The sequence below is a fragment of the Phyllobates terribilis genome, unplaced genomic scaffold, assembly GCF_046119375.1.
Source record: "Phyllobates terribilis strain yellow unplaced genomic scaffold, ASM4611937v1 Scaffold_11__3_contigs__length_659146591, whole genome shotgun sequence".
Taxonomy (NCBI): Eukaryota; Metazoa; Chordata; class Amphibia; order Anura; family Dendrobatidae; genus Phyllobates; species Phyllobates terribilis.
In genome coordinates, this window is record NW_027362771.1 from 231,427,568 (window position 1) to 231,441,577 (window position 14,010).

The 14,010-nt window shown below is 45.0% G+C and overlaps 1 protein-coding gene across 1 annotated transcript in view; it reads left to right on the forward strand.

The window, feature by feature from the left end:
• Positions 1-13,117, forward strand: part of LOC141167248 (uncharacterized) — a 130,442-nt gene extending 117,325 nt beyond the window's left edge. Inside the window, exon 4 of the mRNA XM_073654685.1 lies at positions 13,018-13,117. Within this exon, the coding sequence (XP_073510786.1) occupies positions 13,018-13,117 (100 nt within the window). The remainder of the gene's footprint in view (positions 1-13,017) is intronic.
• The last annotated feature ends 893 nt before the right edge of the window (positions 13,118-14,010 follow it).

Consider the following 14,010-nt stretch of genomic DNA (forward strand, 5'->3'; position numbering starts at 1 on the left):
GGATGTGAAGCCATTTACAATCACCCTTTGAGTCCGATCACTAAGCCAGTTATGAATCCACCTAACAGTTGCCTGGTCCATTGCATATTTGGTCATTTTTTCAATAAGGATGGTGTGAGATACTTTGTCAAATGCTTTGCTGAAGTCAAGATATACTATATCTACAGCATTTCCCTGATCCACCCAGTCAGTGATTCTGAAGGAAATTAAGTTAGTCTGACATGACTTGTTAGTTATAAACCCATGCTGACTCTGGTTAATCACTTCATTCTTATCCAGGTACTTACATACATGTTGTTTAATAATTTGTTCAAAGATCTTTCCTGGTATAGAAGTCAGACTCACCGGCCTATAGTTCCCTGGGTCCACCTTCTTCCCCTTTTTGAAGATAGGAACAACATTTGCTCTTCTCCAGTCTTCTGGGACTTCTCCTGTTCTCCAAGAATTTTCAAAGATTATGGAGAGTGGTTCTAAAATTTCTTCTACGATCTCCTTCAGTACTCTGGGGTGTAATTCATCTGGACCTGGAGACTTGAACTCATTTATGTTAGCTAAATATTCCCTCACAATCTTTCTGTTTACAGATAACTTGGATTCTTCTATTCCTTTAAAAGGACAGTGAAGATCAGTTGATGTTACATTTTCTTTCTGAGAGAAAACAGATGCAAAATAGGAATTAAAAAGTTTGGCCTTCTCAACATCCTCTCTTACCATTTCTCCATTTTCATCCTGTAAAAATCCTATAGCATCTTTGACTTTTCTTTTACTTTTGACATACCCCCAAAATCCTTTCTTATTGCTTTTGACATCTCTTGCAAGCCTTAATTCATTGTCAGCTTTAGCTAACCTGATACATGCCCTGCAGGATCTGCAGACTGCATTATAATCTTCTTTAGATATGCCTCCCTCTTTCCATTTAATAAACATTTCTTTCTTTCTTTTTAGCATGTGTTTAAGTTCTGTGTTCATCCATCCTGGTTTCCTTAAATGCTTCCCATTCTTCCTACTTTTCGGGATTGTTAACGATTGTGCTTTGAGAATCTCATTTTTAAAAATTTCCCATCCTTCCTGGACATTTTTGTCCTTAAGGACATCCAGCCATTGGATCCCTCCTATTCTGTTTCTGAGTCTCTTAAAATCTGCCTTTCTAAAATCTAACCTTGAAGTTTGAGTCTTCACATGTCTTCCTCCTCTAGTTATCCAAAATTCTATAATAGCATGATCGCTGCCTCCTAGGGTCCCAGCCACTTTTACCTCCTCAACCATTTCCTCCTTGTTTATAAGGATTAGATCCAAAGTAGCAGATCCCCTTGTTTTCTCCCCCCCCGTGCATCTCTCATCCCCCCCGTGCATCTCTAATTCCCGCCACTCCTAGTTAATTAATTGTATTTTAAAAAAATAAAACTTGTTATGCTTACCCCCAGGGCCGGCTCCAGGTTTTTGTGGGCCCTGGGCGACAGAGTTTCAGTGGCCCCTTTAACACATACTGTACCATGATTCATGATGCACAAATACCACAGAGAAATATATATATAGTACAAGGCCAAGGATTTCACTTACTACATTACATGAGCGATATCTATTGTAAATTCTACAATAGCTCAGAAACCGGCGAATCCTCACAGCGCACAGTGCAGACTGGACAGTATAGTCCTCCATACAGTATTATGGGCACCATATAATGCTCCATACAGGATACCGGTCATCATATAATGCTCCTTACAGGATACTGGTCCCCATATAGCGCTCCATACAGGATACTGGTCCCCATATAACGCTCCATACAGGATACTGGTCCCCATATAACACTCCATACAGGATACTGGTCCCCATATAACACTGCATACAGAATACTGGCACCCATATAACACTGCATACAGAATACTGGCCCCCATATAACGCTCCATACAGAATACTGACCCCCATATAACGCTCCATACAGAATATTGGCCCCCATGTAACGCTCCATGCAGAATATTGGCCCCCATGTAACGCCCCATGCAGGATGACACCCCCCTTTTAATGCCCTATGCAGGATGTCACCTCTACCCCCCATAAAATGCCCCATGCAGGATGTCACCTCTCCCCCCCACATAATGCCCCTTGCAGGATGTCACTTCCCCCCTTTTCAATGCCCCATGCAGTATGTCAGACCACCCCCTCCCTTACAATGCCCCATGCAGGAGGTCACACACCCCCCTCCTTATAATGCCCCATGCAGTATGTCACACACCCACCCTCCTTATAATGCCCCATGCAGGATGTCAATTCCCCCCTCCCCCTCTTATAATGCCCCATGCAGGATGTCACACCCCCTCCCTTATAATGCTCCATGCAGGATGTCGCACCCCCCCTCCCTTATAATGTCCCATGCAGGATGTCACACCCCCCCTTCCTTATAATGCCCCATGCAGGATGTCACTTCCCCCCCACCCCCATATAATGCCCCATGCAGGATGTCAATTCCCCCCTCCCCCTCTTATAATGCTCCATGCAGGATGTCACCCCCCACCCCATATAATGCCCCCATGCAGGATGTCACACCCCCTCCCTTATAATGCCCCCCCATGCAGGACGTCACTTCCCCCCTTCCCCTCTTATAATGCCCCATGCGGTATGTCACCCCCCCATATAATGCCCCATGCGGTATGTCACTCCCCCATATAATGCCCCATGCAGGATTTCACACCCACTCTCCCCCCACCATATAATGCCCCATGGCCCCATACATAAAAAAAAAAATCAAATACTCACCTCACTTGTTACCTGATGCTGATCCGGACTCCAGCGTCACCTGCGTCTTCCCGCTGTGACAGCTCAGGAGACATCGCGTGCAGTGTAAACATATCACCGCGCCCTCTGACCTGAGACGTCACAGTCAGAGGACGCGGAATACGCTGCGGAGGCACGGGGAGGGGTAAGTATTGTGCCGGCGCCATCACTGTTATGATCTGCTACAAGCACTAAGGAAAGACAGGAGATCTGTCCCTACAATAGAACTAAGCTGGATCCCTACGATGTAACGGGGAACCTGACCCTGCGATCAGACCCGCTAAAGTCCTCGGCTAGTCTGAACGAAGACCTATAGATGTGATAAAGGGATCCCTACAAGAACTAGGGACTGGGAGATAGATGGACACCTCCTAGCAGAAATTGTAGCAGAAATAAGACAAACAAACAACATAGAACATAGAGGTCCGAAGACCTAGCAAAACTGACTGAGAAAAGTAACAGAGCACCAAGGCCAGGAGGGTGGAGCCGGATTAAATAGGCAAAAAAGGTCATGTGACCAGCAAACTAGAAAAAAACTAACAGGAGAGTTCTAACAGTACCCCCTCTTCTAAGAGGATCCTCCGGATCCCCTAGGCCCGGGCTTATCAGGAAACCTCCTGTGAAACGCTCTGACAAGTCTGGAAGCAGAAACATCATCCGCCCTCACCCATGAGTTATCCTTGGGTCCGAAACCCTTCCAAGCGACGAGATACTGCAAACTCCCTCTATACCGTCTAGAATTTAGGATGCGGGAAATTTCATATTCCCCGTCCTCCATCACCGGAGGAACAGTGGCAGAGGCGTCACCATCCGACACATCAGCTCTTTTCAACAGAGAAACATGAAACACCGGATTAATCTTCCAGGAGGAAGGAACCTCCAACCTAACAGCAGATTGGTTAACTATCTGAAGCACCTTAAAGGGCCCTACAAACTTGGGACCCAATTTTTTGAAGGAATCCTCAATCGCATATTCTTAGAGGACAACCAAACTATGTCACCAATAGCAAACAAAACCTCTTGCCGTTTCCTATCAAAGTACCTCTTAGATTTTTTGTTAGCCTCCTGAAGATTACCACACACATCCGTCCAAACTCTCTCCAAATCACCGGAAAAACTCTCCTCCTCAGGCACAGCCGATACCAATTTGGAGAATGATCCAAAAGACGGATGTCTCCCAGAACAACAAAAAAAAGGCGAACACCCAGCAGAAGAGGATGTATGGTTGTTAAGAGCAAATTCAGCAAGTGGCAGAAACTCAGACCACACCTCTTGATTGTCAGCCACAAAACAACGCAAGAACTGCTCAACATCCTGGTTCTTTCTTTCTGTCTGGCCATTAGACTCAGGATGATATCCGGATGAAAACGACAAATGAACTCCCAACCTGTCACAAAAGGCACGCCAAAAACGAGCCATGAACTGAGGTCCCCTATCAGAAACAATGTCAGTAGGAACGCCATGTAGTCTGACAATTTCCTTGACAAAGGCCTTAGCGAGTGTCTTAGCGCAGGGCAGTTTGATGAAGGGAACCAAGTGACACATCTTGCTAAAACGGTCCACAACCACCCAGATGACCGTGAAACCCTCAGAGTGGGGAAGGTCAGTAATAAAGTCCATAGCCAGATGTGTCCAAGGTGCACTAGGAAGCTCCAGAGGGCAAAGCAACCCCGCAGCAGGAGCATGCGAAGACTTAGATCTAGCACACACAGTACATTGACGCACCCACTTAATGACTTCCTTCTGCCATCCAGGCCACCAAAAACTGTGACCCACAAGTCTCTTGGTCTCAGAAATTCCTGGATGACCTGCCAACCGAGACTCATGACACTCAACAAACAAATCTCTCCTAAAGGTCCTAGGCACAAACAACCTCCCATGGGGAGTGTTAGATGGGGCATTCTCCTGCGCTTTAAGAATCTCATCCTCCAAAACAGAGTCCAAAGCAGCAATCACAACACCTTCTTGTAAAATGCTCTCCTCCTCCTCAGCACCGACCATGGGAGAAAAGCTGCGAGACAAAGCATCAGCTTTAAAATTCTTGGTACCCAGGATGTAAGTAATGGAAAAATTAAACCGCGAGAAAAAAAGTGCCCACCTAGCCTGACGAGCATTCAAGCGCTTGGCAGCATCAAGATAGATCAGATTTTTATGATCAGTGAAAACCTGAATGGGAAATTCAGCACCTTCCAAGAGATGACGCCAGTGTTCAAATGCGAGTTTAATAGCCAGCAATTCCCGATTACCAATATCGTCATTAAGTTCAGTCTCAAAAATTTTTTTTTAAAAAAAGGCACAGGGATGTACTCCATCCTTGTTTTCCTGAGACAACACCGCACCGACCCCCACAGAAGAAGCATCAACCTCAACCAAAATCGGCTGTCACATCAGGCTGCATAAGGATCGGAGCAGAGGTGAACCTCTCCTTTAGAAACACAAAAGCTTCAATGGCCTCAGAAGTCCACTGAACCGCATTAGCACCTTTCCTGGTGAGATCGGTCAGTGGTTTGACAATAATAGAAAATTTTTTTATGAATTTTCTGTAATAATTGGCGAAACCCAAAAACCTCTGTATCGATTTCAAACCAATAGGCCTAGGCCATTCCTGCAGAGCTTGAACTTTCACCGGGTCCATCTCAAAGCCCTCGCTGGAGATAATGTAGCCCAAAAAACTAATTCTCTGAACAGCGAACTCACATTTCTCCAGCTTAGCAAAAAGCGAATTGTCAATCAATAACTGCAATACCTCACGTACACTCCGCCAATGAGACTCCAGATCCGGCGAATAAATCAAAATGTCATCCAAATACACAACCACATTTTTGCCGATCAAAGGTCTAAGGATGTCATTAATAAGATTCTGAAAAAATGCTGGAGCATTGGTAAGACCAAAAGGCATAACCAGATTCTCAAAATGACCCACAGGAGTGTTAAAAGCAGTCTTCCATTCATCACCCTCCTTCATGCGCAACAAATTGTATGCCCCCCGGAGATCAATTTTAGAGAACCACTTGGCCCCCACTAACTGGTTAAACAAATCAGGAATCAATGGCAGTGGGTAAGGATTGCGCACAGTAATTTTATTAATCTCACGAAAGTCCAGACAAGGACGTACACCGCCGTCCTTTTTTTTAACAAAAAAAATCCAACAGCCACAGGAGACTTGGAAGGCCTAATGTGACCGGCGGCCAAGCTTGTCTGTATGTATTCCTCCAAAGCCTTTCTCTCAGGAATAGTAAGATTAAATAAACGACTTTTAGGAAGAGTCGCTCCAGGGACAAATTCAATGGTACAATCATAGTCTCTATGGGGAGGCAAAATTTGCGATTGCTTCTCAGAAAAAACTTTCCAAAAATCCTGAATAGGTACAGGTAATTCCCCTTTATCCACAGCAGCAATGCGCCCTTTACAACACTTGTCATAACCCTTAGGGCTCCAGGACTTAATTTCATTGGTAGACCAATCCAGTACAGGATTGTGCAATTTTAACCAGGGTAACCCCAACACTACTGGAGAAGGCAAATTATTTAATACTACCAAATCCAAATTCTCTTGGTGAATACCATTAATAGTGAGGGGAAATTCACAGACCTTGTGAGTAACACTCTTTAAAGGAGAGCTATCGACAGAAACCACGGCAATAGGGGATGACAAAGGTTTGGGTTTTAATTTAAGTTTTTCCAAGAATCCCCCATCAATCACATTCAGAGTAGAACCACAATCCACAAATACCCGAAATTCAATTAATTCTTCCTGAGCAGTGGTAGTAGCAGAAAGAAGTACACCTTTAGTATTTAAACAGGCTATACGGGCGTAACAGACCTTTTTTTTTTCTTTGTTCATAAGAAGCACACAGTTCTTAATGAAATGGTCAGATCCACTGCAATAAAAGCACAAACCTTCAGAAAATCTGCGGTCTTTTTCCTGAGAGCGGGGTGACATCGCCCCAATCTCCATCGGCTCTCCAATGTCCATACAGACCCTCTCAAGACTCGGAGCTGACATGGCAGTGGATTTACTCTCATTAACCCTTGCACGCAGTCTCCTGTCCACCCGTATAGCTAATTGCATTGCCTCCTGCAAGTTTCCAGGTGAAGGATAAGCAATCAGCAGATCCTTAACCCTTTCAAATAGTCCCGCAAGAAACAAACTTTTCAAAGCTGAATCGTTCCACCCCACCTGAGCAGACCACCGACGGAAGTGAGTACAATAATTTTCCACATTACCTGATCCCTGCCTCAAATGTCTTAATTCAGACTCAGCAGATGAGACACGATCAGGATCATCATACAACAACCCCAAAGCAGAAAAAAAACTATCCACTGATCTAAAGCACGGATCACTAGGTTGGAGAGAAAAGGCCCATCCCTGAGGTTCTTTGCGCAAAAGTGACATTATGAACCCTATGCGCTGTGATTCATCACCAGAGGATCTGGGCCTCAAACGAAAATACAGCAAACAAGCATTTTTAAAGGAAAAAAAATCTTGTTCACCAAAAAATAGATCAGGCAGACGTACCTTTGGCTCCACAAAATGCGCTCCAGAACAGCTACTCACTTGTTGTTGGAGCTCGGCCACCTCCAGAGAGAGTCCCTGCAAGCGTTGAGCCAAATCCTGAACCGAGACCATGATGGAAACTGGAGGTCTTTCCTTAGAGAATTTTTTTGGGCTGGACTTACTGTTATGATCTGCTACAAGCACTAAGGAAAAACAGGAGATCTATCCCTACAATAGAACTGAGCTGGATCCCTACGATGTAACGGGGAACCTGACCCTGCAATCAGACCCACTAAAGTCCTCGGCTAGTCTGAACGAAGACCTATAGATGTGAGGAAGGGATCCCTACAAGAACTAGGGACTGGGAGAAAGATGGACACCTCCTAGCAGAAATTGTAGCAGAAATAAGACAAACAAACAACATAGAACATAGAGGTCCGAAGACCTAGCAAAACTGACTGAGAAAGGTAACAGAGCACCAAGCTAGCTCAAGAGTAGAAATTACAATGAAGTCCAGCAAGGCCAGGAGGGCGGAGCAGGATTAAATAGGCAAAAAAGGTCATGTGACTAGCAAACTAGAAAAAACCTAACAGGAGAGTTCTAACAGTCACATGACCGGAGATGTCCCTGTGCTCAGCATGGGGCCGGGGAACCATGCTGAGCGCAGGGACATCTCCGGTCATGTGACTGTTAGAACTCTCCTGTTAGGTTTTTTCTAGTTTGCTAGTCACATGACCTTTTTTGCCTATTTAATCCTGCTCCGCCCTCCTGGCCTTGCTGGACTTCATTGTAATTTCTACTCTTGAGCTAGCTTGGTGCTCTGTTACCTTTCTCAGTCAGTTTTGCTAGGTCTTCGGACCTCTATGTTCTATGTTGGGGAACCATGCTGAGCGCAGGGACATCTCCGGTCATGTGACTGCGGGGGGTGTTGCGGGGGACGGCCCCATGAGGAGACGTACAAGAGGGGGGCCCCAATGGGGCTCCGAGGGGGCCCCGACTGGCCGGGCCCCATGCTGGAGTCAGGGCAGTCGTGCCCTGATGGCGGCCCTGCTGGAGGCTGGAGGGGCCCTCTCTCCCTCGGGGGCCCCCGTTCAATGAACCGGCCGCACGGGTGGTAGGTCCACCCCTGTTTCTGATAAAAACAGCAGAGCACAAGATTAGCCCTTAGAAGGACTGGTAGTATGATGGTTCAGCATCAGCACCAGTATCAATGTGGCGCCCCTGCTGCACATGAGTGCCACAGATCCTAGAGGGGTGCATGGACGGATTCCTCCACAAGAGGCCCTCGTAGCATACACACACCTCCACCTTCCACCTCAGACCACCAGAGGGAGCCCGGATAGGGATATAAATAGGGAAGGTGGAGCTAGGCAGTCAGTTCCTGCAGTAGATGAGCCTGAGAGGTCAGCCTGCAGTGGAGCTCAGTCTGTGAGGAGTCTAGAGAACGCAGCCAATAGTTCAGCAGTGAAGCACCAGGCTCCTGCATGCTAGATTCAGGGAGCTCAGTTAGAGCCCAAGGCGTGCCGACGCCATAAGAGCGGTGAAGCGCGGCAAGCTGCCGCTAGTGTGTATATCCTAGTTAGGGCCTCGAGCAGGCCGAAGGCTAGAGGAGTGAGTAGCATTTGGGGGCAGAGGAGCTGTACAAGCTCACCCCAGAAAACATATACCGGACACCGGGTCCGAGTCTACAGGGCCGTATACCCCCCTGTAGAGATAACCGGAGACCCCTGGAAGACTTCAGGTCCCAGGATCACCCAAGAGCTGATACGTACCAGAGCCAGGAGTCACGGAGGCCCCGCAAGCTGGGAGCGTGTACTCCAAGAGAAGGCCCTACCACAAAGTCAGCCGGTGCAGGACAGAGACAAAGTTAGGCCTAGCTCCAGGCAGGTCAGAAACTTACTACACAAAGGCAAGAAACAGGAGGCCCTATACCCGCTCACTGGGGAGAATCCTGATATGCACCCTTCACCCTACAGTGCTCCAGAATGTGCCTGGACTTCCATCAGTAAAAGGTACTGAAGTGAACTGTGTGTTTGCCTATCCTTCTTCAGACCCGGCTGGGTCCTCCCTGTCCTGCATCCCTACATCCACGCTGCCCTGAGGCCTAGCTCCACCTGTGGGGAGCTATACCACCCAAGCTGCCTTATCAATGGCCTCAGTGGGCTGCCGCAGCGCTGGTGATCCTCACCAGACACCACAGGTGGCGTCACGAACTTTCACATAATTATCCACCCTTTTAAAGAGAGGCCCAGGGTACAAGCCCGGGAGCCGACTACCGCGACATCCCCCAAAACTAACAATAAGGCCCAGGCGCCGAGTCATCCCCATCCTCTGGGCGCGTCATCAACACTATAAAACTCTGATTAGGTAAACTGTGCACACACAGAATTGGATAACTGCTCTCCTCCTCCAATCACTACTGTACCTGAGCTATGCAATGGCGTCAGTGTGCCGAGCATGACGGTGCCTGTCCTTTCATAACCTCTTATGGGGTAACGTGGCCAGCCAATCACAGTAATGACACTACCAAGATGGCTACAGCATTACAGTGACTGGCAGGCAATCCCTGCATGTTTATTGGCTGTGTAACAGGCGCCAAACATGTGTGGTGGGGATTCGAGCTTCAAATCCGAGCACCAGCCAATGCTTGTCGAGTGCTGAGCACATCCGAGAACCCATATCGAGTGATATCCGAGCATCACCGAGCACGTTCGCTAATCCTTATTCTTTAATAGATAATATTGTAACTTTGCAATTTACTTCTAATTAACAATCCTTAAATCCTAAAGAATGAATTGATTTTAATTGTAGTGTATACTTCTTGTTGCATAGGCTACCCGCCACTGCATCTGGCCAGTTTCAGTGTCTCTGCACTCCTAAAGTGCTACAGAGATAAAATGACATACTCCACCCATATTTGTTTGGCAATGGGAGCCAGTATGTGGAACTTATCATTTCTTTGCTGCAGTGTAACCCTTAGGCTTGAACCTTCTCTCTACACCCACTCCTCCTGTACTCTCCACAGCTGACTCTTTCACAAGTCCCAGTCCAGGAGATTCCAATTATTTTTCCCTAGTAAATCTGGTCCTAATGGTCTGGAGGTCCCTCTTAAGAATGTGCAGTCACATCTCCACGTGGACCACTCAAAAATTGTTTGTTCCTACCCTTCTGAAGGATTTTCTGTAACAAGATCAATTGAAAATTGGCTTTTTTTTATCTGTTTACTGCTCAGAGACCAATGGTTAGATTGAATGTGCCTTCCAGACACTTGAGAAATTTCTTACATGTTAAGTCTCTAGTAAAACGTCTCAATTTTTCAGCAATCTTGGGCATTACCCTTGATTTGTTTGCCTTTTGGCCTCCAAATTGGACACCACTGATCCGAGTATAGACTATCTATATAGACAAAAAAAGGCTTATCTTGTCTGATACTGAGAAAACGTGAGAAGGGCATGGGACACATATATCTCGTCTGCGAATAGAAGTTTACACTGAATGGCAAACTTTTGGGTTGGGCACAAAGTGTGATTATCCACAAAAAATTTTACATTTAAGGTTTCCTCCACTAAACTAGAATCATTGATTCAAATGAAATCATTGCGATCTTCGACACTGCAGCTTTCCATTTAAAACTTTCCTCTTCCTTCTGTATACCGGTTTTTACAATTATAATTCCATATCATGTTTCATAAATCCCTGCTCAAGACGTACCATTAACCTGTGCATGCTGTTAATCATCTGCTCGCCTTGTATTTGTTGGAGACAGCTTTGAATTTAAAATAATAAGAGATCCTTGATACCCAGGGGGGCTTTGCAGTACCTTGTATATTGGAAATGCTATAAATCAGACAAAAGTTCTTGGATTTTGGCTAATAACATCAATGCTGACAATCTTATTAGTCGGTTCCATCAGTCATTCCAAGACAAGACTTGTTCTAAGGGTCTGGATGCCCCTTGTAAGTGGGGGTGTATGGGCACTGTAACATCCATGCCACTACCAGTCCCTTCTGTTTCTGCACTCTATTTATGCTCCTGAGTTTCAATCTTCCACAGCCAATTATAGCCTATACTACCTCTGGTTCATTCCTGTTGCTCAGCTCCTGTTTTGCCCATTCTGACTCTCGACCTGTTTACTAATGGTTCTCCTGACTTCTGATTCTGTCCATGACTTTGGCTTCCCGGCAACATCTCTGTGTGACGATCCTTCTTGCCACCAGATTACTCCACTGGCCAACAGCATACTCATATGCCCCAACCCAAGTGCCCTTGTGTAAGTGCAGATTCCTGAATGGCGGTTAAAGGGTGAAGGGATTTGGTAGACTAAGTTGGTTAGCTCTAAGCCTGTCCGTAGAAGCCCTATTAAGAACTGCCAGGTTACCACAGACAGTTTCCATGCTACATCTGGGAGCGGACAGTTAAGGTTTATGCTTGCTCTTGTTCAGCCTGTTTGATTCCTATTTCTGACTTTGGCTAATGTTTACACTATCTTCTTGCCTGGTAATTCTGTTCCTGTCTATTACCTCCTGCTATTGATGAGGCTTTCTGACCACCCACTACCAAATAGCTCCATCGGCTAGCAGACACTCCATAGACTGAACCCAGGGCCCCTATGTAAGTCCAGATCCCCCTACAGGGTGAAGATCAGGGCACCCCTTGTGGTTTTCTAGATGGAGTGGCTAGCGCAAAGCTTGTCCATGAAAGCCTTCTTAAGAGCTGCCAAGCTTTCACTGACAGTGCTCTGATACTGGCTGGCAAAATTTAACTTGGGAGCAAGCACAAAGCACATAAGTGGCATCGCCCATTCTTAGACTTTGGTCTTATCAAGCACTCGCTGTCCGTTGTGCGTGTCCAAGGTACTACTACTAACAATGAATTTCATAAAACTCACAGCTTCTTTTTACTGTATCATTATAAATGAATCACAAGTGCATTAACTATTGTGAATGGCTGCAAAACCATTCAACCATTAACAACAAGCAAGCAGTTTTCACTTAATTTCTACCAGATCACAATCGGTTACCCTCTTACAGTAATAATCCCCCTAACAGGAGAATAATAAATATTTCCTCCGAATTTTATCATGTTCCTTTGCAGTGATCACAAAGGTGTGATAATATTCCCTTGACCCAGGTTATAACATACATCACTCCTCTCAGCCCCTCCATACAGTGTCCCATCTCTCCACTGAGCCTTCTCTATGTACAACTACATTCCTCAGTGCATCACTCCTTTCAGCCCTCTGTATATACTGCATGTACAAAGAAAAAATGTTTTATCCAGCTCACCGTTTGTAGTCAATGTTCCCTCAGGAAGTGCAAGAACTGGGAGCCTGTTTTGGCATCAGGGTGGAACAACGGCAAAGGAAAAAGGTATATCCAGCACAAATTCCAGGGAAGTAGGTTAAAATTTAAAGTTTATTTAAACATGGTTAAAAAAAAGTCCATATTTTAAAAAAGCGCTATAGGTGACATGCTCATCTGATGCGTTTCGAACTATGTGTTCTTATTCATAGTATAGCATGATGTAGCGCAGATGGTTAAATAAATAGTGCTTAGCATAGGATGTGACGTATTGGAGCAAACAAGCTTCATGAATATGTATAAATACTTGAAAAAATAATTTCTCACTAATAAATATACATTCAATTATTCTTTATATTCATGCAATTTGGCATTCTACAATTTAATTTTAAAATCCATGAAGCCTCTTTATATCTTAAACTGCCTAACCTATCCCCACCTCTCTTAGGAGGAGGGAATTTTTCAATGGCATTAACATTTGGGTGGCTAACATCCGCTGCATGTTCTTTGAGGAAAATGTTGAGAGGCATCAGAAAGACTCCGAGTAGTATGATTTTGTGCATCGCATACATGTTCAGAAATGCGTTTCCGCAAAGTTCTTGTAGTGCAACCGACATATTGAATATTGCACTGTTCACAGGTAATAGCATATACCACATAATTGCTGCTACAATTCATAAAATTGTTAATTAATTATTCTGTTATCAGTTATATCAATCAATTTCTTTGTATTATACATGTAGGGACATAATCCACACTTTTTCTCCCACACTTATAAGACTCACTGGTAGACAACCAGTTTTTTGTCTCTATTTCTACCCATATTTGTATGATCAATAGGTGAAACCAGATTGCCTATTGTGATGCCTCGCTTAGGTACAAATCTGCAACCTTTATCAAGTATATTTTTAAGGGTCTTATCTGTGTATAGAATAGGGAGATTCTTTTTTACAATGTTGATAACTTGATAATATTCAGCACTGTAGTTGGTAGAGAATGTTACTGTTTGATTACTATTAGAATGATAAACTTTGGTTTTAGATTGAGTTAAATACTCCGTTCTGGTTTTAGAGTCCGCTTTATCCTTGGCTATATTCAACACTTGACAGGAATATCCCCGTTTTTGAAAGCGTGAATCTGTAATAGAACATTCTTTATCATAAGTAGTGTTGAGCGAGTATGTTCTATTAACCCTTTCGCCGAGTATGCTCGGGCCGAGCTCCGAGTATTTACAGCTGCTCGGTGATGTGTTTGAATCGCTCCGTGTGCATGATTTGCAACTGTTTGACAGCTTTATTACATGTGAGGAATGTCTATTTCTTACACATTCCTCACATGTAATAAAGCTGTCAAACAGTTGCAAATCATACACATGGGAGCGATTCAACCTTATCACCGAGCAGCTGTAACTACTCGGTGCTTGGCCCGAGCATACTCGGAC